This window comes from Aquarana catesbeiana, linkage group LG08 (genome assembly GCF_042186555.1).
Source record: "Aquarana catesbeiana isolate 2022-GZ linkage group LG08, ASM4218655v1, whole genome shotgun sequence".
NCBI lineage: Eukaryota > Metazoa > Chordata > Amphibia > Anura > Ranidae > Aquarana > Aquarana catesbeiana.
In genome coordinates, this window is record NC_133331.1 from 87,406,330 (window position 1) to 87,429,561 (window position 23,232).

The 23,232-nt window shown below is 42.6% G+C and overlaps 1 protein-coding gene across 1 annotated transcript in view; it reads right to left on the reverse strand.

The window, feature by feature from the left end:
• Positions 1-3,969: 3,969 nt before the first annotated feature.
• The window catches only part of LOC141105900 (opsin-VA-like), a 140,965-nt gene continuing 121,702 nt past the window's right edge, over positions 3,970-23,232 (reverse strand). The window contains exons 4-5 of the mRNA XM_073596087.1: positions 20,878-21,117; positions 3,970-5,322 (exon numbers count right to left, since the gene is read on the reverse strand). Coding sequence (XP_073452188.1) covers positions 5,104-5,322; positions 20,878-21,117 — 459 coding nt within the window. The 3' untranslated portion in view covers positions 3,970-5,103. The remainder of the gene's footprint in view (positions 5,323-20,877; positions 21,118-23,232) is intronic.

Here is a 23,232-nt window from a genome sequence, read left to right on the forward strand (position 1 = left end):
CAACTGAAGCACTGGTCAGGAATTTATCTGCATGCTGGAAAATATTTCACCAGTGGTGACATTTCCCCATAGCAAAAACGCCCTGCCCCTTCTAACGTCTTGCCTTCTTCAAAATAGCTGTACTGCCAAAGGATGCATTTATTCTACATTATGGAGAAGTCATCAGAAGAAAGGAACAACATTATTTCTCCTTTTAATGGCTGAAACATCTGGAATTTCTGCTTGTCACAACAATCGCTAATGCTGGCCATACACCTTGCAATCTAAATGAACAATTTCTATTTAGTGTCTTTGAGATTTAGCAAAATGAATGTATCTACTTAGGTGGGCTCTCATACAGAGGCGGAACCGGGGGGGGGGGGCAACGGGGTAATTGCTCCCCCTGAGAAAATATTACTGACTCTGAGGCTGAGCGTGCCCCGGGAATTCAGAGCCGAGGTCGGGATGGCACACAGCCATTCTCAACATTAGGAATTACTGCCCAGACACATCGGGACCGGACACTCTGCCCCCTGTACCACCCCCAGCAGTTTTCCAGCCTCTCTCCTGCAGGCTGCTGCTTGAGTAGGTGGGAGCCTCCTGGTTTCTGCTGCTTGGGTGGGAGGGATGGGGATGTGCCTGCCCCCCAAAATCGCACCCGCCTGGAAGAGGGAGATGTGAGCAGCTGAGCAGAGGGAATGTGAACTTCCTGGAGGTAAGCTCTACTAACAGTACACTGTGAATTTGTTTACAGGTACCTCTATGCTAAGTCTGCTGAGTTACTGCAGTTTAGCATAGAGGAGCTGTTAGCTGACAAATGAGATTGCATCTCCTTTTCATGTGGCACAGTGAGAAATTGGGCTCATTAAAGCATTGTGACTGCCCCCTGGTGTGTCCCCTCCTGACCCCCTCAGTGTTTGCCCTCCTGACTCCCCTGGTGTGTGCCCTCCTGACCCCCAGTGTGTGCCTCCTGACCCTCCCCTGGTGTGTGCCCTCCTGACTCCCCCAATGTGTGCCCTCCAAACCCCTCCCCCAGTGTATGCCCTCCTGACCTACCTGGCGTGTGCCCTCTTGACCCCGTACTGTGCCCTCCTGGCCTCCCTGGTGTGTGCTCTCCTGACTCCCCTGGTGTGTGCCCTCCTGACCCCCAGTGTGTGCCTCCTGACCCTCCCCTGGTGTGTGCCTTCCTTACTCCCCCGGTGTGTGCCCTCCTGACCCCCAGTATGTGCCTCTTAACCCTCCCCTGGTGTGTGCACTCCTGACTCCCCCAATGTGTGCCCTTTCTGACCCCCCTCCCCCCAGCGTGTGCCCTCCAAAACCCTCCCCCAGTGTATGCCCACCTGACCTCCCTGGTGTGTGCCCTCCTGACCCCCTACTGTGCCCTCCTGACCCCCCCCCGTTATGTAAGCAACACCTTATTTTCTGGCAGTGCCCCTCCCAAGACTAGACTCTGGATCCGCCCCTGCTCTCATACTACATAATTGTTCACTCATCTAAAGAAGATGAGTGTATTTCCAGCTTAAGAGATATAAACATGATCCCACTTGCCAAAAACACTTAACAGAAATCATCTGGCCTTTTTAAGGAAACCAAGCCTTTCAATGGTACAATGTATCACTTATGTAGCCCTCAGAATAGATCTAATTCATCCTAGTCTGGTAAAATTGTCATGTTCTTTACATGGAATAAAGCCTGCTCTTTGTATGATCAATATTTGCTCCAGATCTTAAACAGATGGGATGGAGTCTGGAGCCCTTCCTGCAAAAAGGAAATTGCATATGTGTGCATCCATCTCTACTATTCCCTACATTGGTTTTGCTTTTGTTACCTCTAAATATCTAAAATTAAGCAAAAGAAATGCGTGCACTAGTCTGCAAATATTAGCTGCATGCACAAAAGGTGTATGTAAAAATTATTAAAGTAAATTTAGTGCTGCGTTTTGAACCAAATGATGCACTCAATAAAAATAACAATGCTGTAACAGTAATGATTATGATGTTAAAAAAAGGGTCATTAAAAGTCAGTGAAACAAGCAATATAGCCAAAGAATGTTTGTGCTTGAAAATCAACGATGGGGCAAAAGCGTGAGATCAAAATGTGAATCCAAAGTGGTAAAAAATTAGGCACTCCCACCAAGTGTTTGCTCTCACCTTATAGAATTTGACCCCCATTACAAGGGTCAAACCAGCATATTTAGATGGCTATCTTCAAATGTGATTTTTCATATAAGTTCTCCCTCAATCTCCACAAACCATAAAAGGCTCAACAAAGAAGTATATTGTATCATAGTGTTCACTGTTATAGTTTTATTAAGCCAAACAAATAAAAATGTACTCACATGGATCAAAGAAATACAGCCATTGAACCACTGCGAAGCAACTGCTGAACTGTGAAGCTGAGATCACTCCCACACATACAGCTGGTACAACCGCTCAGGGATGGTAGATGGATCAATGCAAGCATCCCTCACTCAATGTCTTTCACTCTCCTGGATTGCTGCAACTCCTCCTATCCTGACATCATCGGGGGCACGATTGTTATTTTATTTTTATTGAGTGCATAATTTAGTTTATAGCGCAGCACTATACAGTGGCAAAAATACTTTTTTTTGCCTGCTTACAGTGGCAAAAATACTTACAAAGAAATGAAAGGCCTCTCATTTTTATCATGGATGTATTTTAAATTATAGAGACAGAATATCAACTAAAAATGTAGAAAAAACACATGATACAAATGTTATAAATTGAGTTGCAGACAGTTCAGTGAGTAAAATAATTATTTGATTCCCTACCAACCAACAATAATTCTGCCTCCCGCAGACTGGCTACAGTATATGCCCATGTGGTGCACAGATTAGTCCTGTCAATTTAAGAAGGTGCTCCTAACAACAACTCGTTATGTATATAAAAGACACCTGTCCACAGAACCTCTTTTTTCCATTCAAACCTCACTATCATGGGCAAGACCAAAAAGCTGTCCAAGGACATCAGGGACACGATTGTAGACCTACACAAGACTGGAATGACCTACACAAGACCATTAGCAAGAAGCTTGGTGAGAAGGAGACAACTGTAATGCCCTGTACACACGATCGGATTTTCCAACAACAAAATCCATGTTTTTTTTCCGACGGATGTTGGCTCAAACTTGTCTTGCATACACACACAGTCACACAAATCTTGTCGGAAATTCCGAACGTCAAGAACGCGGTGACGTCCAACACGTATGACGAGCCGAGAAAAATGAAGTTCAATAGCCAGTGCGGCTCTTCTGCTTCATTCCGAGCATGCGTGGAACTTGTGCATCGGAATTGTGTACACACGATGATTTTGTTGTCGGAAAATTTGAGATCCACATCTCAAATTTTGTGTGATGGAAATTTCGATGGAAAATTTCTGATGGAGCCTACACATGGTCGGAATTTCCGACAACAAGCTCCCATCAAACATTTTCCGTCGGAAAATCCTATTGTGTGTACGGGGCAACAGGGTCAATCAAGGGGAGCCTTGCCCAAATAACCACAATTCGGAAAGGGCAAGACTTCAGTTTTAGAGGGTTAATTTAACACCATACTTATTATTCCATATTAACAAACAACAGATTACACCTGAACTTATCATGTCACTCATGGACAAACTATGAACATCAAGCTATCATGATCTTTACTAAATGCATTAGACTACCCACAGGCCAACAGAGGGCATGAAACAGAGGCCAACTGCTGCCAAGATAAAACCCTCCAATGAAGCCATAACAATAAGCATAATCAGAGAAGGTGTTTAGGGCCAGATGAATGGAAGACATTCAAGATCAGTAATTGCACCCCAAGCCATGACTTAGGGTGAACCTGTGCTTTGCCCATAGCACTTTACAGCAGTATATAGTTACTATTCTTTCACTCTCCCACCACTCCATTCAGCAACCAGACGTCCTGTGTAAGCTAAGAGTTGCAGCTTACACAGGCCTATGGACACACCGTGTGATTGTTTTTAGAATTACCAGGTATTTCCTTTGGCTCATGTCACTAAGCAGAAAAGGAAACATGACAAGTGGGTTTATGCTGGGGAAAAGTAGGGGATTAAATCAAACCCTTTGCTTTGCATTAAATGAAGCCCAGTGTGCTTCCAGTAGATACCCTCAAACACCCCCATAGGCAGGGAAAGTAGCATGACTTACGATCTAACTTTGCCCTACAACTTCAGTCCGACTTTGATCCTAATTTGATCCTATTTTGTGTGAATTTTTACCCTCTATGGCATTGAAGTTGTATCAAAGTCAGACCAAAATAGTGCAGGAACCATTTCTAAAGTAGGAGTGAAATGTGTCGGATCAGTTAAGACTACTCTCATAGGGAAACATTGAACTTGACATGCCATGCGACTTGTGCTCTCGCAAGTCAGATCCCATGTCGTACCAGTGTGAACTAGGCCTAACTCTAAACTGTAAAGCTAGAAAAATACCTCTTTAAAATCTTTTCATGACTTGGCATACATTAGCCAAAGTGCCCTTTCACCATAGCTCAAGGAGCCCTCCAGGCGATTTCTCCAGTGTAGATACATACAACAATATAAATACTTTTTAATAATGAGTAATGAAAGGTTAGAATCCCTTGTACGTTTGAATTACTGTCTGCTGTCACTGAGGCAATAACGGCAAATCTCCCTAATGGAGACCCAAAATTGACAAAACTACTTGGTGGTGCAGTCCACAGAAGATATGACTTTCCACAAGTGGAATTCCGAAAAGAACAGTTAGAATTTTAGCTTAAATTTTGAAAGCTCTCTGAAGAACGCATATAAATGAAATAATTATTCTACTTATGATTCCTTCCAGGTTCATCTACACAATTGACCTTTATTTTAGTGTAGTTATACATGTGATTTTTTTTTTCACAGCAAACTGTACTGAAATGCATATTGATTATCTGACTATCCAAGTCACAGCCGAGCACTTATTATGAACACAAACTGCCAAAATGTCTCCATAAATCTTTATTGACCAACATAAGGCTAAGGCCTTATATTATATTGTCTTATGTGTTCTCCTGACCACATCTTCCTAGAAAAGAAAGAAAGTGCATGCATCAGCACTCTGCGGGTGTGGTACACTTTACACCCAAGCAGGCTACACTGGGAATACTTTGTTTTCTGATATTGGCACCTGAGCAAAAGAATTGCAAGTGCTCTCTTCCTCCTCAGTCTTCCTGTTGGATGTTAAGTGTGCAGCTATGGCTTGCATTTCTCCACCATTGCGATTCAGCACTGCTCTTTCCGAAGTTGCATTGTTGGACCCTTTAGGTTCCAGGTCATGGCAGTGGAACATCTGAAGCAGACATCTTCTGAACTGTGAAAAGACGGAAAGTGTTAACTCTAAGTATAAATATTCAAGAATATGGTCAAACTATGAACAAGGCAAATATTTAAAGAGTTTTGAATGGGAAGGGTTAGAACCTCTGGATTTTTTAAACATCTTCATCCCTGTTGGAGACATGGAAGGATGAGAGAAGAAATCTCTCCACAAGGCACAACACAAGCAGAGAGCTAGTATTTTTGAAAGAGGGCCAACAGTGGCAGTCACTGTATGTTTTTTTTCTTTAAAATTAAATTTTTATGGAGTTAATCATAACTTAGAAGCTTTCCCTTTCCCCTCAATCTAATAAAAGTTTTATGTTACATATTGACAATGCTTATTTCCTATTAGACTTGAAAACTATCCCACTCCTCCAGACTACTAAGCAGGTCTGGAAAAATTTTTGAAGGCAAATTAAAGTCTGCCGAACCATTTGAATATGTATATATACACAAATCAAAATAAATTGCATTACATAATAGAGGTACTTTTCATTTTTATACCTTGGCCACCAAAGTAGATCTAAACCCAATCACAGATCTCATATAATGTTCAACATGCTTATGTCATTTCAAAAGTTGTTTAAAATAATGTTGTATAAAGAAAAGTGCAGCGCTAAGAAGTGTGAAAGTAGTGGATGATATTAATTCATATCATACAATAAATAATATTAGTCAGTGCGTGGAATCCATAGATACATGATGTCATATGGTGAACATTCTAAATCGTATACATTGTGTCCATGACACAAAAAGATGTATTGTGACACACTTATAATTGGTGTTCTGAATGAAATAAGTCTGTGAAAAAGTAAAGTCCTGAAAGATGTATAACACCAGGAAGTGTAGAAAAAATATGAAGTGTTGATAGAAGATCCACCACCGCTCTTACAGGGTGCTTACCAGAAAGATTGGACACAGATGGGTATACACCCACTGTGTCAATCAAGCTTGTAAAGTGGGGATCCTCAATGGTATCGGTTACTATAAATGCAAATCCAGGTGACCCGGGTACTTGCAAGGATATATATAGCAAAGAGGGCAGGTCCAATCAGGCATCCAAAGTATATGTGGAAGGAATGTGAGAGCACATAGCGTAATACTGCATAAAAAGCTTAAAACATGTTTATTGAAGATAAAAAACACTCATATTTCTGAAGAGTAAAAACAGCACTTATTACATAGATGCTATGGCAGTGTCAGTGGTGTCAGCAATCCGTCCCGACGCGTTTTGTCCTAAAGGACATCATCTGGGGTACCACACCACTGTATACACTGCCTTTTATATACAATAAGAGACCCCCATGCTAAAACATGGCTCCAATCCGTAGTGTCGTTCGGTGAGAACGACTTCCAGGTATGCGAAAATGGCGCTGGCCGCGTGCGCTGCAAGCCTCGCTTTGGATGAGTGTATTGGAACGCATGGATGTACAATGTCGTAGTAATATCATGCGTTCCAAGCCTCACTCACAAGGCACAAGCCCAAACCACGTCAGTGTATAGCTGACGGCGTGTGAGTAGAGGAGCCAGCGTCGTGACGTCACTTCAAGCCTCACTGTGAACGGGGAATAAATGGAACACACAAAGGGGACGTCTTGATGTTTACAACAAGACGCTTACCAAAGGGTTTACATAAATTAACTAATGCGGAGGGTCTTACTAAAAAATGTATATATGAAAATACTATATAAAATTAAAATATATGTACAAGGTCATATATCCAAGGTGGACATATAATAAGAATAAAGCATGTCTCACCCGTTCCTACAAATGGATAGTCTGAATGTATGTATTCATAGACCATATATTTATCTAGTTTTCATAGCCGAAACAGCAAAATGTATATATTGATAAACCTTACATAATAGGTAACATTTAGAGATGACGAAGAATATTTGTCCAGAAAGATTTGAAAAATATGAAAAATATTAAAAATATAAAAAATATTTAAAAAATATATAAAAAATATGTAGAGCCACGGTCTAACATGGAGATTTAAAGTGACAGATACAAATTATATAGACCAAAATGACAGATACATATTCTGAAACAATTCTATGGATAATGTGGATTATAAATATTGTCCAAAACGGACAAAAACATTTGTGGTTCAAGAAAAGGGACAGACAAGAGAAGGCATACTAATTTAAGATTGATTAATAAAGGCGTTAATGTCCCACTCGACATTAAGCCCCAATGGCGAGTGGGACTGGAGCTCGTATATCCAGTAGGTCTCTAATTGTGATACGCCATGAGTCAGAGCCCCTCCGCGCCAGGGGGGAACATATCTGTCGATAATGAGAAATTGTGATCCGGACGGATCTCGATTGTGGTACTGTCTGTAGTGTCTAGGGACAGTATGTTTGGTATCTCCCCCAATTATTTTTGCTACATGTTCACCTACCCGAGTGGAAAAAGTCCGAGTGGTACGACCAGCATAGTGTTTCCTGCATGGGCAGGTAATAAGGTATACAACATGCCTCGTTGCACATGTACAGAACATTTTAATTGGGTAGATTTCATTAAATTTGTTATTAAACCAAAAATAATTGTATGTTGTGGCAAACTCTAATGCCCCGTACACACGGTCGGACTTTGTTCGGACATTCCGACAACAAAATCCTAGGATTTTTTCCTACAGATGTTGGCTCAAACTTGTCTTGCATACACACGGTCACACAAAGTTGTCGGAAAATCCGATCGTTCTAAACGCGGTGATGTAAAACACGTACGTCGGGACTATAAACGGGGCAGTAGCTAATAGCTTTCATCACTTTATTTATTCTGAGCATGCGTGGCACTTTGTCCGTCGGATTTGTGTACACACGATCGGAATTTCCGACAACAGATTTTGTTGTCGGAAAATTTTACAGTATATCCTGCTCTCAAACTTTGTGTGTCGGAAAATCCGATGGAAAATGTGTGATGGAGCCTACACACTGTCGGAATTTCCGACAACAAGGTCCTATCACACATTTTCCGTCGGAAAATCCGACCGTGTGTACGGGGCATAAAAGTTCGATGATGTAATGTCTTTGGGTATCAGTAAGTGATGGATCCCTGTTTAAAAAATGTGTAGCTGCCTCGATACCCAAATTGTGTGGAATGCAAGTATAGAGTGATGCCACATCTGCAGTGGCCAGTAAATAATCTCCTTTCAAATGAATGCCTTCCAACCGTCTAATAGTGTCTGTCGTATCTTTTAAATATGATGTTACTAATGGCTGTAGATAAAAATCAACGTAACGGCCAATGCGGGATGTTACTGAGTTTATACCACTTACTATTGGTCTCCCTGGTGGATGCAGGGAGTCCTTATGGATTTTTGGTAAGTGATAAATAATGGGGATCCTCGGTGCCGTGGGTATCAAATAAGCCTTCTCTTTTTTATTTAATATCTGTCTGTCAAATCCTTTATTGACTAATGTAACTAGATCTTTCTTTTACCGATTAGTGGGGTTCAGGGGTAATTCTGTATATGTATCTTGATCGCTCAGGATCCTATACATTTCCGAAATGTAATCAGACTTATCCATTACAATAATTCCACCCCCCTTGTCCGCTGGACGGACAATCAAATCTTTCTGGTCACACAATGATTTAAAACTCTTCTTCTTCATGGAGTGATTTTGACATTTTTTGATAGGTAGATTGGCTAAGTCTTTAAGTATTAAATCCTTAAAAATAGTGACTGCAGAGGCAGTTGGTACAGGGGGGCTGAACAAAGAAGGGTTCGCTAGACCTGAGTGCACTGTCCCTGAAGTCACAGCCCTCTCCATAGGGGAGCTGTATTAGAAGTAAGATAACATTGAATGTTGATTTTTCTGATGAACTTATGGATATCGATAAACGTGTTAAATGTATCCAATTTTTTTGGGGGGGGCAAACTTAAGGCCTTTGTCAAGAATGGCCAGCTCCTCCTTAGTTAGTTGTTTCGTGCTCAAATTGAATACTCCTTGGCCTGTTAAACTCTTTTTCTTTTTCCCCTGAATTCTCCTCCCCCCTCTGGAGCCTCTCTTGGGTCTACGGGCCTTTGAGGTCCTTGTCTTACCTGATGAAAATCCTTACTGAAAAGGTCATGGCCATATTGATCTTGGCCATAGTGAGTTCCAGTGTATTCATCTCGATAATAATAATTGTCGTAGAGGGGAGCGAACCTATTCTGAGTATTAATGGGGGGCGATTATAGTAATGGAAATCACGGCCGTGTGGTGTACCTTGATTGTTAAACCTCCAGGGAGAATCTGTAAGTGCACTATTTCCCTGTTTATAAAGTGGCCTGGAGTCATATTGGTTGCCCTTGGATTTCCCTCTTTTTCCTTTTGTGTTATTGTGATTATTCGTACTACCTCTGGATGTATGAGGTGGAGTATAGTATCTGGGATGTCCACCCCTCTGAGGGGGTGGGCCCTCACTGTTATTGTAGGAATCAATCCTAGGTCTAGATGGAAGTCTGGGCCGCCCAGTATTGACTGGGTTGGTATTTCCCTGGTTCTCACTAGGTTGTATGTCTGGTTGGTTGATTACAATGGGAGGATCAGGGACAGGTGTGATGGTTGTCTACCATCTGAAAACTGTCCCTGATTTGTAATCTCCAACATCCCTGGAATATTTTTTATGTTTTCTATTTTTTTGATCTCTGTCCTCTTTCTCCAGGTGTAGCTGGAGGTTAGACGAGAGAGAGCCATACTCCGAGGAGCTCTTATAAGTTGAAAGTTTATCCTTCAATTCCTTAATCTCCTTATCTAGAGTTTGAAGTCTATTAGTTTTTCTTGTGATAAGGAAACCAAGCAATTTAATGCCCATCTCGTTAAAGTAATTAAACCAGGATAATAGGTCTGGATCACCCTGTTGTGGGTGAACCTCCCACCTCAGACTTCTGGGAACCATGTTTTCTGATACATATTGTTCAAGGAAGGCTATATCCCATTGAAGGTGTAATTCTGAGGTCATGGTGTTCTTTAATCGTAAAAAGAGACCTCCTATTTCGGTATCATGGTTAGTTATTGTGAACACTCCCTCAGTATTAACTTTACGTGTTGCTCTGTAATCAAATATATCCATTTAAGGGTAAAGACCTGAACGGTGTTTCCCACATGGGCAGGTAATAAGGTATACAACGTGCCTCGTTGCACACGTACAGAACATTTTAATTGGGTAGATTTTATTAGTTACATTTGATCGAAATTCAAGTGTTTTATATCTACCATTTGTGTTATATTGACACACTGTACACTTTTTGCATGGGAAATAACCTACCAGCTCATGAAAGAAGGTGGGGCGTCTGGTGGGGGGGGTCAATTATATTGGGAGCAATTTTATTCTGTATGGAGGGGCCCCCTCTGCACTTTTCTTTATACAACTTTGTTTACAGGATTAGATCACTTGTTGTGTTAGCTGCTTACATTTTTATGACAGCGCGATATTCACACATATTTTTCTTTGTTTAAATAATACCTGGTGATCTTGTCTCCCAACTGTTCCTCTGAATTGTCACTGTCTCACATGCATCCCTGGTGGACACTACAAGTGAATGTGCCAACAGACATTGCTCATGCATGCTTAGTCACTATAGGGAAGCTGGTCCAGATCAATTGTATGCAGTTGATGCTTGAACAAGTGCACGCAGACAGGAAGTGGCTAATAAAATACAGTTGTTTACATACAGTGTTTTAGCACGGTAAATGTCAATGGGTTAAGGTTTATGTCCACTTCTTAGTTGACAGTACCTGATAGATCTCTTCTTTGTGTAAATACACAACTCGGGAGCAGGCTAGGAGCAAATATTTAGGGAAGGACTAAGCTAGGGGGTCATGTGGGCATTTGCCCCTTAGTTAATACTAATGAGACATGTTGTGCCAGTGGCCAGTGAGTAAAGATATTCTCCTATTTATAGACTTCAACCAGAGTAATGCCCCGTACACACGGTCGGATTTTCCCATGGAAAATGTCCGATCGGAGCATGTTGTCGGAAATTCCGACCGTGTGTGGGCTCCATCGGACATTTTCCATCGGATTTTACGACACACAAAGTTGGAGAGCAGGAGATAAAATTTTCCGACAACAAAATCCGTTGTCGGAAATTCCGATCGTGTGTACACAAATCCGACGGACAAAGTGCCACGCATGCTCAGAATAAATAAAGAGATGAAAGCTATTGGCTACTGCCCCGTTTATAGTCCCGACGTACGTGTTTTACGTCTCCGCGTTCAGAACGATCGGATTTTCCGACAACTTTGTGTGACCGTGTGTATGCAAGACAAGTTTGAGCCAACATCCGTCGGAAAAAATCCTAGGATTTTGTTGTCGGAATGTCCGAACAAAGTCCGACCGTGTGTACGCCCTATAAGTCCTACAGCCAATGACAAATACTAGGCATACAGTATACAGCTACCTAATCCCTGTTCAGATGAGGTACACTTTTTTGAGTTCACAGCTGTCTGTTCCTACCAAGAAAAGGCTAGTTGATTGTGTTTTCCTTCCAGGCCAAATGATCCCAGTCCTTCTCTGCAAATATCATCTTTCTGAAAACACATTCTCCCTTTCTTCCAGATTTGTAAAATCTTTATTAAAGTATTTTTATTATTTTCCTTCCTTTGCTGCAGAGAAATCTACAGCAATTCAAGGCATAAACAGATAGGTCAAAGTCAGACAAACCCCTATCTGCGGCATGTGCAAACAATCTAACCTGTTGGTAAGGCAAAGGCTGCATGTTCAGCAGTCTATGTAGGCATCTTCCTGAATAAGGCAGATGTGCACTGCGGAGATCTGAAGTGTGCTCTCCTGATTAACAGCAGATTTTGAAGCATCAAGGCTGATTGTTAGAATAATGTAATCTGAAAGGTCATCTTCACTGCATCTGGATGTGTTCATATTTGGAGAAAATCAAAGTATGCATATAGCTCACAATACTTTTACCAGATGTTAAACATGTTGTAGGAACCATAATGTTATAAGCAGCCATCCTGTAGGAACATAAAGGTCCAGTGACAGCACTGCATGGTTGTATAAAGGCCATGGAATATATGGTGAATATAAAAAAGTCTACACCCCTGTTAAAATGTCAGGTTTCTGTGATGTAAAAAATGAGACAAAGAAAAATAATTTCAGAACTTTTTCCACCTTTAATGTGACCTATAAACTGTACAATTCAATTAAAAAATAAATTGAAATCTTTTAGCGGGGGGGAAGTAAAAATAAAAAAGTAAAATAATGTGGTTGCATAAGTGTGCACACCAGTGGTGGTGCATGGGCGCTGCCCCCACTCTCCAACCACCCCCCTCTGTGCATAATGGATAGATTCATACATGAATCTATTCATGGCCGCCGCCGCCACCCTCTATCCAGGCCTCCGACCCCGGGGGTGTATTTTTGAAGCACCTGATTAAAGCCATAGGCTCCAATAGGCTTTGCGCTCGCAGTCCACCCAGGTGTGTTAGAAAAGTGAGTGAATATTCGCTTTCCTAACACTGAACCGCCTCTCAGCCAATCAGGTCAGTTACCTGTCACCTGATTGGCTGAAAGGACAGGCGCTATGATCGGATGCCTATCAGGAGGAGGGGAGGAGACGCACAGGGGACACAGGAGCCGCTGTCTGACCCGCTGCAAGGTCCCACCGCTCACCGCTGTCACCCGCATGCCTGACCCGCCACTGAGACAGGGTAAGTGCCAGGCAGATGGCGAGCGGGCGGGGGGGTCACAGTGGCACTATTTGATGGGCACAGTAGCAGCATTTTATGGGGCACAGTGGCACTATTTGATAGGTACAGTGGCAGCATTTGATGGGGCACAGTGGCAGCGTTTGGTGGGGCACAGTGGCACTATTTAATTTGGCACAGTGGCAGCATTTGATGGGGCACAGTGGCACTATTTGATGGGCACAGTGGCAGCATTTGATGGGCACAGTGGCAGCATTTGATGGGGCACAGTGGCACTATTTAGTGGGGCACAGTGGCACTATTTGATGGGGCACAGTGGCACTATTTGATGGGGCACAGTGGCACTATTTGATGGGGCACAGTAGCACTATTTGATGGGGCACAGTGGCACTATTTGATGAGGCACAGTGGCAGCGTTTGATGGGGCACAGTGGCAGCATTTTATGGGGCACAGTGGCAGCATTTGATGGGGCACAGTGGCAGCATTTGATGGGGCACAGTGGCACTATTTGATGGGGCACAGTGGCACTATTTGATGGGGCACAGTGGCAGAATTTGATCGGGCACAGTGGCACTATTTGATGGGGCACAGTGGCTGCATTTGATGGCACAGTTTTAATGGGCACAGTGGCTGCATTTGATGGGCACAGTGGCTGTGTTTGATAGGCACAGTGGCTGTGTTTGATAGGCACAGTGGCTGCAACTGATGGGCACAGTGGCTGTGATTGATGGGTACAGTGGCTGCAACTGATGGGCACAGTGGCTGCGTTTGATGGCACAGTGGCTGCGTTTGATGGGCACAGTGAGCCTGCAATTGATGTTTTTTTTTCTGAATTTTTCAGTTTGTTTGCGCCCCCCCAAAAATTTTGAGCATTAGCCGCCACTGGTGCACACCCTCTTATAACTGGGGATGTAGCTGTGTTCAGAATTAAGAAATGACATTCAAACTCATGTTAAATAGGAGTCAGTACACACCTGCCATCATTTAAAATGTCTCTGATTAACCCCAAATAAAGTGTAACTGTTCTAGTAGGTCTTTCCTGACATCTTAGTCACATCCTACAGCAAAAGCCATGGTCCACAGAGGGCAAAGCATCAGAAGGGATCTCATTGTTAAATGGTATCAGTCAGGAAAAAGGTACAAAAGAATTTCCAAGGCATTAGATATACCATGGAACACAGTGAAGACAGTCATCATCAAGTGGAGAAAATATGTGACATTACCAAGATCTGGATGTCCCTCCAAAATTGATGAAAAGACAAAAAGAAAAATGGTCAGGGAGGCTGCCAAGAGGCCTACAGCAACATTAAAGAAGCTGCAGGACTATCTGGCAAGTACTGGCTGTGTGGTACATGTGACAACAATCTCCCATATTCTTCGTATGTCTGGGCTATGGGGTAGAGTGGCAAGACAGAAGCATTTTCTTACAAAGAAAAACATCCGAGCCCGGCTAAATTTTGCAAAAACACATCTGAAGTATCCCAAAAGCATGTGGGAAAATGTGTTATGGTCTGATGAAACCAAGGTTGAACTTTTTAGCCATGAATCCAAAAGATATGTTTGGTGCAAAAACAACACTGCACATCACCAAAAGAACACCATACCCACAGTAAAGCATGGTGGTGGCAGCATCATGCTTTTGGGCTGTTTTTCTTCAGCTGGAACAGGGGACTTAGTTAAGGTAGAGGGACAGTTTCAAATACCAGTCAATATTGGCACAAATCTTCAGGCTTCTGCTAGAAAGCTGAACATGAGGAACTTCATCTTTCAGCATGACAATGACCCAAAGTATACATCCAAATCAACAAAGGAATGGCTTCACCAGGAGAAGATTCAAGTTTTGGAATGGCCCAGCCAAAGCCCAGACCTGAATCCCACTGAAAATCTGTGGGGTGATCTAAAGAGATGCCCTCGCAATCTAACAGATTTGGAGTGTTTTTGCAAAGAAGAGTGGCAAATATTGCCAAGTCAAGATGTGCCATGCTGATAGACTCATACCCAAATAGACTGAGTGCTGTAATAAAATCAAAAGGTGCTTCAACAAAGTATTAATTTAGCCGCTTCTCGACTGCCTCACGCAGATATACTGCGGCAGAAGGGCACGTACAGGCAGATTAACGTACCTGTATGTTGCCCTTTAAGAGGTGGCGCGCGTGCCCGTCTCATGATGAGGAAGAACAGGGAGATGCTTGTTTACATTACTGCTTAGTGACACTGTCACTGATCTCTGCTCCCTGTGATTGGGAGCGGCGATCAGTGTAGTGTAACACACAGCCCCTCCCCCACACAGTTAGAAACACTCCCTAGGACACACTTAACCCCTACAGCGCTACCTAGTGGTTAACCCCTTCACTGCCAGTGACATTTTTACAGTAATCAATGCAATTTTTTAGCATTGATCGCTGTATTAATGCCAATGGTCCCAAAAATGTGTCCGCCATAATGTCGCAGTCCCGATAGAAATCGCAGATCGCCTCCATTATTATTTAAATAAAATTAATAATAAAATTTGCCATAAAACTATCCCCTATTTTGTAGACGCTATAACTTTTTGCGCAAACCAATCAATATACGCTTATTGCGATTTTTTTTTTACCAAAAATATGTAGAAGAATACGTATCGGCCTAAACTGAGGAAAAAAATGTTTTTTTAAATATTTTTGGGGGATATTTATTATAGCAAAAAGTAAAAAATAATGTGTTTTTTTCAAAATTGTCGCTATTTTTTTGTTTATAGCGCAAAAAATAAAAAACGCAGAGGTGATCATATACCACCAAAAGAAAGCTCTATTTGTGGGGAAAAAAGGACGTCAATTTTGTTTGGGAGCCACGTCGCACGACCGTACAATTGTCACTTAAAGCGACGCAGTGCCGAATCGCAAAAAGTGCTCTGGTCAAGGGGGAGGTAAGGGGGTAAATTCTTCCGGGGCTGAAGTAGTTGTACAGTTTATAGGTCACAATAAAGGTGGAAAAAGTTCTGAAATTATTTATCACATCACAGAAACCTGACATTTTAACAGGAGTGTGTAGACTTTTTATATCCACTGTAGGTAGGGATGAGCCAAACACCCCCCGATTCGGTTTGCACCAGAACATGTGAACAGACAAAAAAATTTGTGTGAACATGCGAACACCATTAAATTCTATGGGACACGAACATAAAAAATCAAGTGTTCATTTTAAAGGATTACATGCAAGCTATTGCCATAAAAAGTGTATGGGGACCCAAGTACTGCCCCAGGGGACATGTATCAATGCAAAACAAAGTTTTTAAAAACTGTCTTTTTTTCAGGAGCAGTGATTTTAATAATGCTTGAAGTGAAACAATAAAAATGAAATATTCCTTAAGCCCGGGTTCACACCTATGCGAATTAGATGTGCGTTTCCGCACATCTAATTCGCATAGCAGGAGAATGTTACTGGCTCCCTATGGAGCCGGTTCACATATCTCCGGGGCGGCTGCGGAGCGCACTGCACAAAAACGCTGTGCGTCTTTGGCTCCATTTCAGGGCCGAATTCAGGCATAGAATCGTCCCTGATTCGTCCCTGAAACGGGGAACAGGGACGCATAGCGCTCCTGTGCGATCCGCAGCCCGATATAGTGTGAACCCGGGCTTAAAGGGTAACTACACTTTTGTGGGGACAAAAAATAGTAAATAAACAAAAAATAATATAGCGCATAGAATTGCAACACTAATCATATTGTAGTTGAATGTTATAAAAAATGACCTTTCCTTTTCAATCTGCAGCTCTGTAATTTTCTGAGAATGCATTGCAATATGGTCCGTACAAACAGAGTGTGTATGGACCACTCCCCAGAAACATAATTTCCTGCTTGTGTGATTGGCTCACCAAGTCAGATTTCCAGCATCCCCTGCAACAAAAATGTCATTTTTGGAAAGATACTTTCAATAGGAACCCGTGTAAAAGGATGCAGGCCCAGCAGATTTCCTCATTAGGTCCCTGCTGCTTCAACAGCTGACAGTTAATTATGAAGCCACTCCCATTAGACCTACTCAGAACAGAGGCACAGAGAAACACACATGGATTTCTTCAGAATAACAAAAGGTAGGAATTTGCAACAAAGTTTGATATACTCCTTGCAATGTACATAGATCACCCAGAGGGCAATTGTTTTTTTCTCAACAAAAGTGGAGTCGCACTTTAAATATTGTGCCTGGGGGGGTCTCCTTAGTCTGCCTGTAAAGTAGTGCATCTTTCCCATGTTTATAACAGTACCGCAGCAAAATGACATTTCTAAAAAAAAAATGGCACTTAAAATTGCTCTCGGCTGCAATGTATTGCCGGATCCCGGCAATATGCATAAAAAAAATCTTTGAAAAAAATGGCGTGAGTCGTCCCCCCCCCCCCAGTCCATACCAGGCCCTTCGGGTCTGGTATGCATATTAAGGGAAACTCCATGCCAAAATGTAAAAAAAAATGGTGTGGGGGTCCCCTCAAAATCTATACCAGACCCTTATCTAAGCATGCAACATGGCAGGCCACAGGAAAGGGGGGGCGAGAGAGTGCCCCCCTCCTGAACCATACCAGGCCACATGCCCTCAACATGTGGAGGGTGCTTTGGGGTCGCCCCCAAAGCACATTGTTCCCATGTTGATGGGGACAAGGGCCCCATCCCCACAACCCTTGCCCGGTGGTAGTGGGGGTCTACGGGCGGGGGGCTTATCAAAATCTAGAAGCCCCCTTTAACAAAGGGGCCCTCAGATCCCGACCCCCCCTATGTGAATGGGTATCGGGTACATTGTACCCCTACTCATTCACCAAAAAAAAGTATCAAAAAAGTTAAAACGACAGGAGTTTTTGACAATTCCTTTATTAAAAAAAAAGTTTCCCCCTGCCTCCAAGGGAGGTTTCCCTGTTGACTGCTGTCTTCTCGCTTTGAAATCTGTTATATAGGCAAGGGTGGGGCCACCCGGTGATGTAAATGCGTGACCCTGCCCCCTCTGATGTCACATAATGTCACATCACATCAGAAGGGGTGGGGTCACCCGGTTACATCACCGAGTGGCCCGCCCTTGCCTATATAACAGCTGTCACCACTAAAAGATAGCCGTCGGTGCCGTGATGAAAGATGGATGGACATTGCGGGACACTTTTTTTTTAAAGGGGGCTTGCAGATTCCAATAAGCCCCCCGCCCACAGACCCCCACAACCACCATGCAAGGGTTGTGGGGAAGAGGCCCTTGTCCCCATCAACATGGGGACAAGGTGCTTTGGGGGGACCCCAAATCACCCTCCCCATGTTGAGGGCATGTGGCCTGGTATGGTTCAGGAGGGGGGCGCTCCCTCGTCCCCCCCCCCTTTTCCTGCGGCCTACCAAGTTGTATGCTCGGATAAGGGTCTGGTATGGATTTTGGGGGGGGCACGACATTTTTTTTTTTTTAATTTTGGAGCAGGGTTCCCTTTAATCACTTCAATACACTGTGTTATGTAAACTACACTGCCTGCACTAACTGAATATAGAGTCTACACTGAATATCTAGTCTACACTAAATGCAGAGTATATATATATATATATATATATATATACACTAGACTGTATATATATATATATATATATATATATATATATATATATATATATATATATAAATTAAGTACACTGCCTGCACGCCACTAACTAACCTGCCTAATCTAGCTCAATCTATCTCCGTCCACACACTATACACAGCCGCTATGTAAGCAGCCTTATATAGTGTGGGGCGTGGACTTAGTCCCCCTGAGCCATGATTGGCCAAAGCACTCTGCCTCTGGTCAATTATGGTTCTCCCAGCAGAGCGTGCTGTGATTGACCAAAGCATGCAGGTCAGGTGCATGCTTTGGCCAATCATCATACAGCAATGCACTGTGATCTCGCAATGCATTATGGGGCGCTCCGCCGTGCTCGAATTTCCCGCGAAAGCCCCATAACATTCGCTGTTCAGCGTATGGGTGAACACCCAATGTTCAAGTCTAACTTACGTTTGGCTCAAACATTGAGCTCATCCCTAACTGTAGGGTAATTATCAAGGACCAGGAGCACCTATGGTCTAACAAATGTTCCCTCACATATCCATATTCAAGAATAATAATGCCAGAACAATAGAATTATTTTTTTTGGGGGGGGGGGGTTTCTGGATGTTAAAGTGGATTTACACCTCTTTCATCCCTTAAAAAATTGGATGCTTTTTTTGGAGGGAAGAAAATAAAATTCTTCAGACACAATTTTCCTTCTCCATTATAGCAGATCCTTAATATTTAAATACCCCTATAATACACAAGCTTAATGTATTCTAGTAAAGTTAGTCTGTAAACTAAGGTCTGTTTTGTTAGTTTATAGCAGTAGTTTGTTATTTTATAAACTTACAGCAGGCCGTGGCCATCTTAAGTCTGGGCATCTGAAGCCAGACTGTATTTCTTCCTGGATCTCATCCTTGCAGATCTCGCACATGCTCAGTGCAGCACAAGCAGTGTAATAGGTTTCAGGTCAGGTTTCCATAGCAACGGCAGTGTCAGAGGAAGTTGCCGCCCCTTCCCAGAAGGCATTGCAAACAGGAAATGATGCGATGGGCCGCGGCCAGGGAGGAGGAAGTGAAAAATGAATACAGCAGATATACAGTAAGTGCTGGGAAAAAAAATGTAAAAATATCCAATTTGTTTACAGTGCACAGTTTAGTGAGGGATGCTGAAGAGTTGTAAAAGTGGGTGGAACTCCACTTTAAGGTCAACATGGCATTTTCTGTAAGCTATGGCCATGTCACTTATTGCAGTGCTGCTCTGCTGTCATTTAGCATATTTAGCTTTTTGAAAAACCCACAAGGGAAAAATGTAATTGTAGACGAAGTTGACAATGGACAAATTCTTTATCACCCACTTTCTACAGTGGTTAATTACCATTCATAACTGTGTCTAAAATCTATAATAGTCTAAGAGTTGATCAATATTTTGATTTTTTTTTCAAACACTCTGTTTCAAATCTTTCTTCTTCAGCATTTCATGACTGCTGAGGCATGCACACATGGGAGCAACCAGCAAGAATTCGGAATTCCCTTCCAAATGGAAACATCTACAGACAGTGTTCTACTAATAAAGTGGTTGATACTGAGTATGATTAGGCCAGTTGGGAACCCATAGTGGTGTAGTGGTTGCAATTACACAGGGACCCTTAGGTTAAATAAGGTTGAATCTGTAACATACATTGCTTACTGCTAAATGCAGTCTAGAAGACTTGTGAACATTGTTGATTGGTTTCTGTAGGTTTACAGGGTCCACTAGTGAGACATTGTGACTAGAGCTAATTTTTTGGGGATCTTACATCAGCCCTTGTAATGAGGGATGGATAGTGCGGGGTGGTGCTTGGCAAAGTCCACGGGTGAAGATCGATGGGTGTACACTGCCTCAGTCATGAGTTATCATCAAAAGCCACTCCAAAATTTAAGTATTTTAGCATTTACTGACCTGCACAAAAGGCAACAGAACCTTTGACATTCCAAGGAAAGGCATAGTTGGAAACCTCCCATCAAAAATCCTCATTTACAGTACCTTACAGTTCCAGCAAAAAGTGTGTTTTAACCATATAAGGTGAATGGTAAAAGTAGAAAAACAAGGAATGAAATTAGGATAATTCACATTCCTCACCAAATAAGACAAAGCATATAATAAACACAATACACATTTCTTTCATGGAGCTTCTTGACACCGATGTGTAGCAGACATACTGTACCACTAATACAATAAAAACACTTCCTGAAGTATACTCTGGGGAGCAAGGGCCTTGTGGCATCCAGGTCCTTAAGTGGTCTGGTCACATGTGCATGGAGTAGGTATTTCCATTTTTGTGCAAAAGGAAACATACTGTACATGAAACTAGTACTGAACATACACTACATACCTGTTTGTTCATGAAGACATAGATAACTGGGTTGTACATGGAAGCTGTTTTTGCAAAGAATGCTGGTATGGCAGATAGTCTTGCATCCAGCTCTATTGTTGGGTGTGCTGTCACAAGAATAGAGAATGCAGCGTAGGGTGACCAGCAGACAAGGAAGGCCAGGATCATTATTATTACCATTCGATTGACTTCTTTCTCTGGTTTTCTGGTAGAACCCAGTCTGCCTTGAGTGTCTGATACCTGTATGGAAAAAGGTGACTGATATCAAGATATTTTATTTTGTCATAATACTTGAAAACAAACCTTCAGTCAAAAGTTTTCTGCTGACCTGCCGTGTAAAGTCCTGCAACAAACACTTCTGGGCTGCCTCCCAAGCAGTGAAAAAAAAAAAAGACACATTAAGGCTTAGTTTACACTTGGGAATTGGGATGGGTGGTGTGGGTGTGTTGTAGAGCAGTGCAGTAAAAAAAATTCTCACTAGCACAAGCACATGAACACAGCAGCACACTAATCATTGCTGAATAGGGATGGGTGAACGGTTCGGCCCAAGCATAAGTTTGGGCCGAACTTTTGCTGTTCGGACGTTTGACGAACCAACCACAATGCATTGCGGAACTGAACAGTGCATTGCAAGCCCTGATTGGCTGAAGCAGTTAAAGCTTCAACCAATCAGGGCACAGAGCACTGTCAGAGTCATGATTGGACACTGTCATCATGACTTTATCCAATCATGGCTCATTCCCGCCCCACAGTATAAAAGTATTCTTTCAATGGGAGCCATTTTCAGAGTGATTTTAGCATGTAGAGATAGAACAGAGCTCTGTTCAGTGCTATTAATTAGTTAGTGTGCTATACTGTGTTATTTTGCTTCAACTGTCAGTGTAGAATATTAGTTTAGTGTCAGTCTAGGGATAGTGTGAGTGTAGTGAGGAGGACAATCATTCAGCTTTGCATAGTGTGCAGCTAGAGTAGGGACAGCTCAGATCATTTCACTGTAGTGTAGTGAGACCGTGTCATTCATACATACATTAGTGTAGAGTAGGGACAGCTCAGATAGTTTCAGTGTAGTGTAGTGAGACCGTGTCAGTAATCTTTACATTAGTGTATAGTTAGAGTAGGGACAGTTCAGATAGCATCAGTGTAGTGATGGTTGAACACGTCTATTTGATTGCGTTACTGCCAGTTTAACGCCATTTACTTCTGTGTGCGTTACTGCTAGTTTAACGCCATTTACTTCTGTGTGTGTTACTGACAGTTTAACGCCATATAGTTTTGTGTGCGTTACTGCCAGTTTGACGCCATATAGTTTTGTGTGTGTTACTGCCAGTTTAACGTCATATAGTTCTGTGTGCGTTACTGCCAGTTTAACGGCATATGGTTCTGTGTGCTACTGCCAGTTTAATGCCATATAGTTTTGTGCGTTATTGCCAGTTTAATGCCATTTACTTTTTGTGTGCGTTACTGCCAGTTTAACGCCATATAGTTCTGTGCGCCACTGTACGTTTGGCACATTATATTGCAGTATAATATAGTGTATCCGTGGAGTGTGTCTGTGTAGTGTGAGTACTCAAATTAAAGTGCACCAAACACCTCTTTACATTGATTAAAGTGCAATTATGTACAGATTTCAACTTCTTCTATACATTTGCTTATAAGCACTACCCACTCCCTCCTAGTAATGTCTGGGAGGACAACAAGTAGAGGCAGACATTCCCTTAGCACTGTAAGGGGGCCAGCAACAAATGTGTCCACAGGCAAAGGTGGATGTGGTGGCCAGTCCTCAGGCAGGGCATCATTTCCTCTGTTTAGTGATTTTGCCTGTGCTATCCAGCCACAGCATGCAGAGGAGGTTGTGGACTGGCTTACTAAACCTTCCTCATCTTCCTCATCCTGTCACACAAGCAGAGACAAGTGTGCAGTCCCCTGCAGTTGCCAGAGTGGATAAACCTGCCTCCTTGTCTACATTTATTCCTGCCATAGCCCCAACATCAGCTATGGAGGAGTCAGCTGAGTTATTTGACCACAGCATCAGCCACTTGCTTCTTGATGATGCCCAGCCATTACTGGATTCAGATGTTGGTTCTGAGGTTGAGGATGACAGGAACATGAGCCTAGAGAGAGGGAGGAACACTGGTAGACAAATTGGCATTCGCATTCCCCAAGCCGCAGCATATTGCCAAGTTGTCTCCAGTGGTAATGATGAAGATAGAGGAGATGGAGATGAGGATGATGAGGTCACTGATGACTTGGATGCCAAATAGAGCAGAGGAGGAAACTGAAGGTGATGCGGCACAACCCCAAGGAGGCCGACATCAAGAAAAAGTAGAGAGCAGCCACCCTATTCCATCACATTCT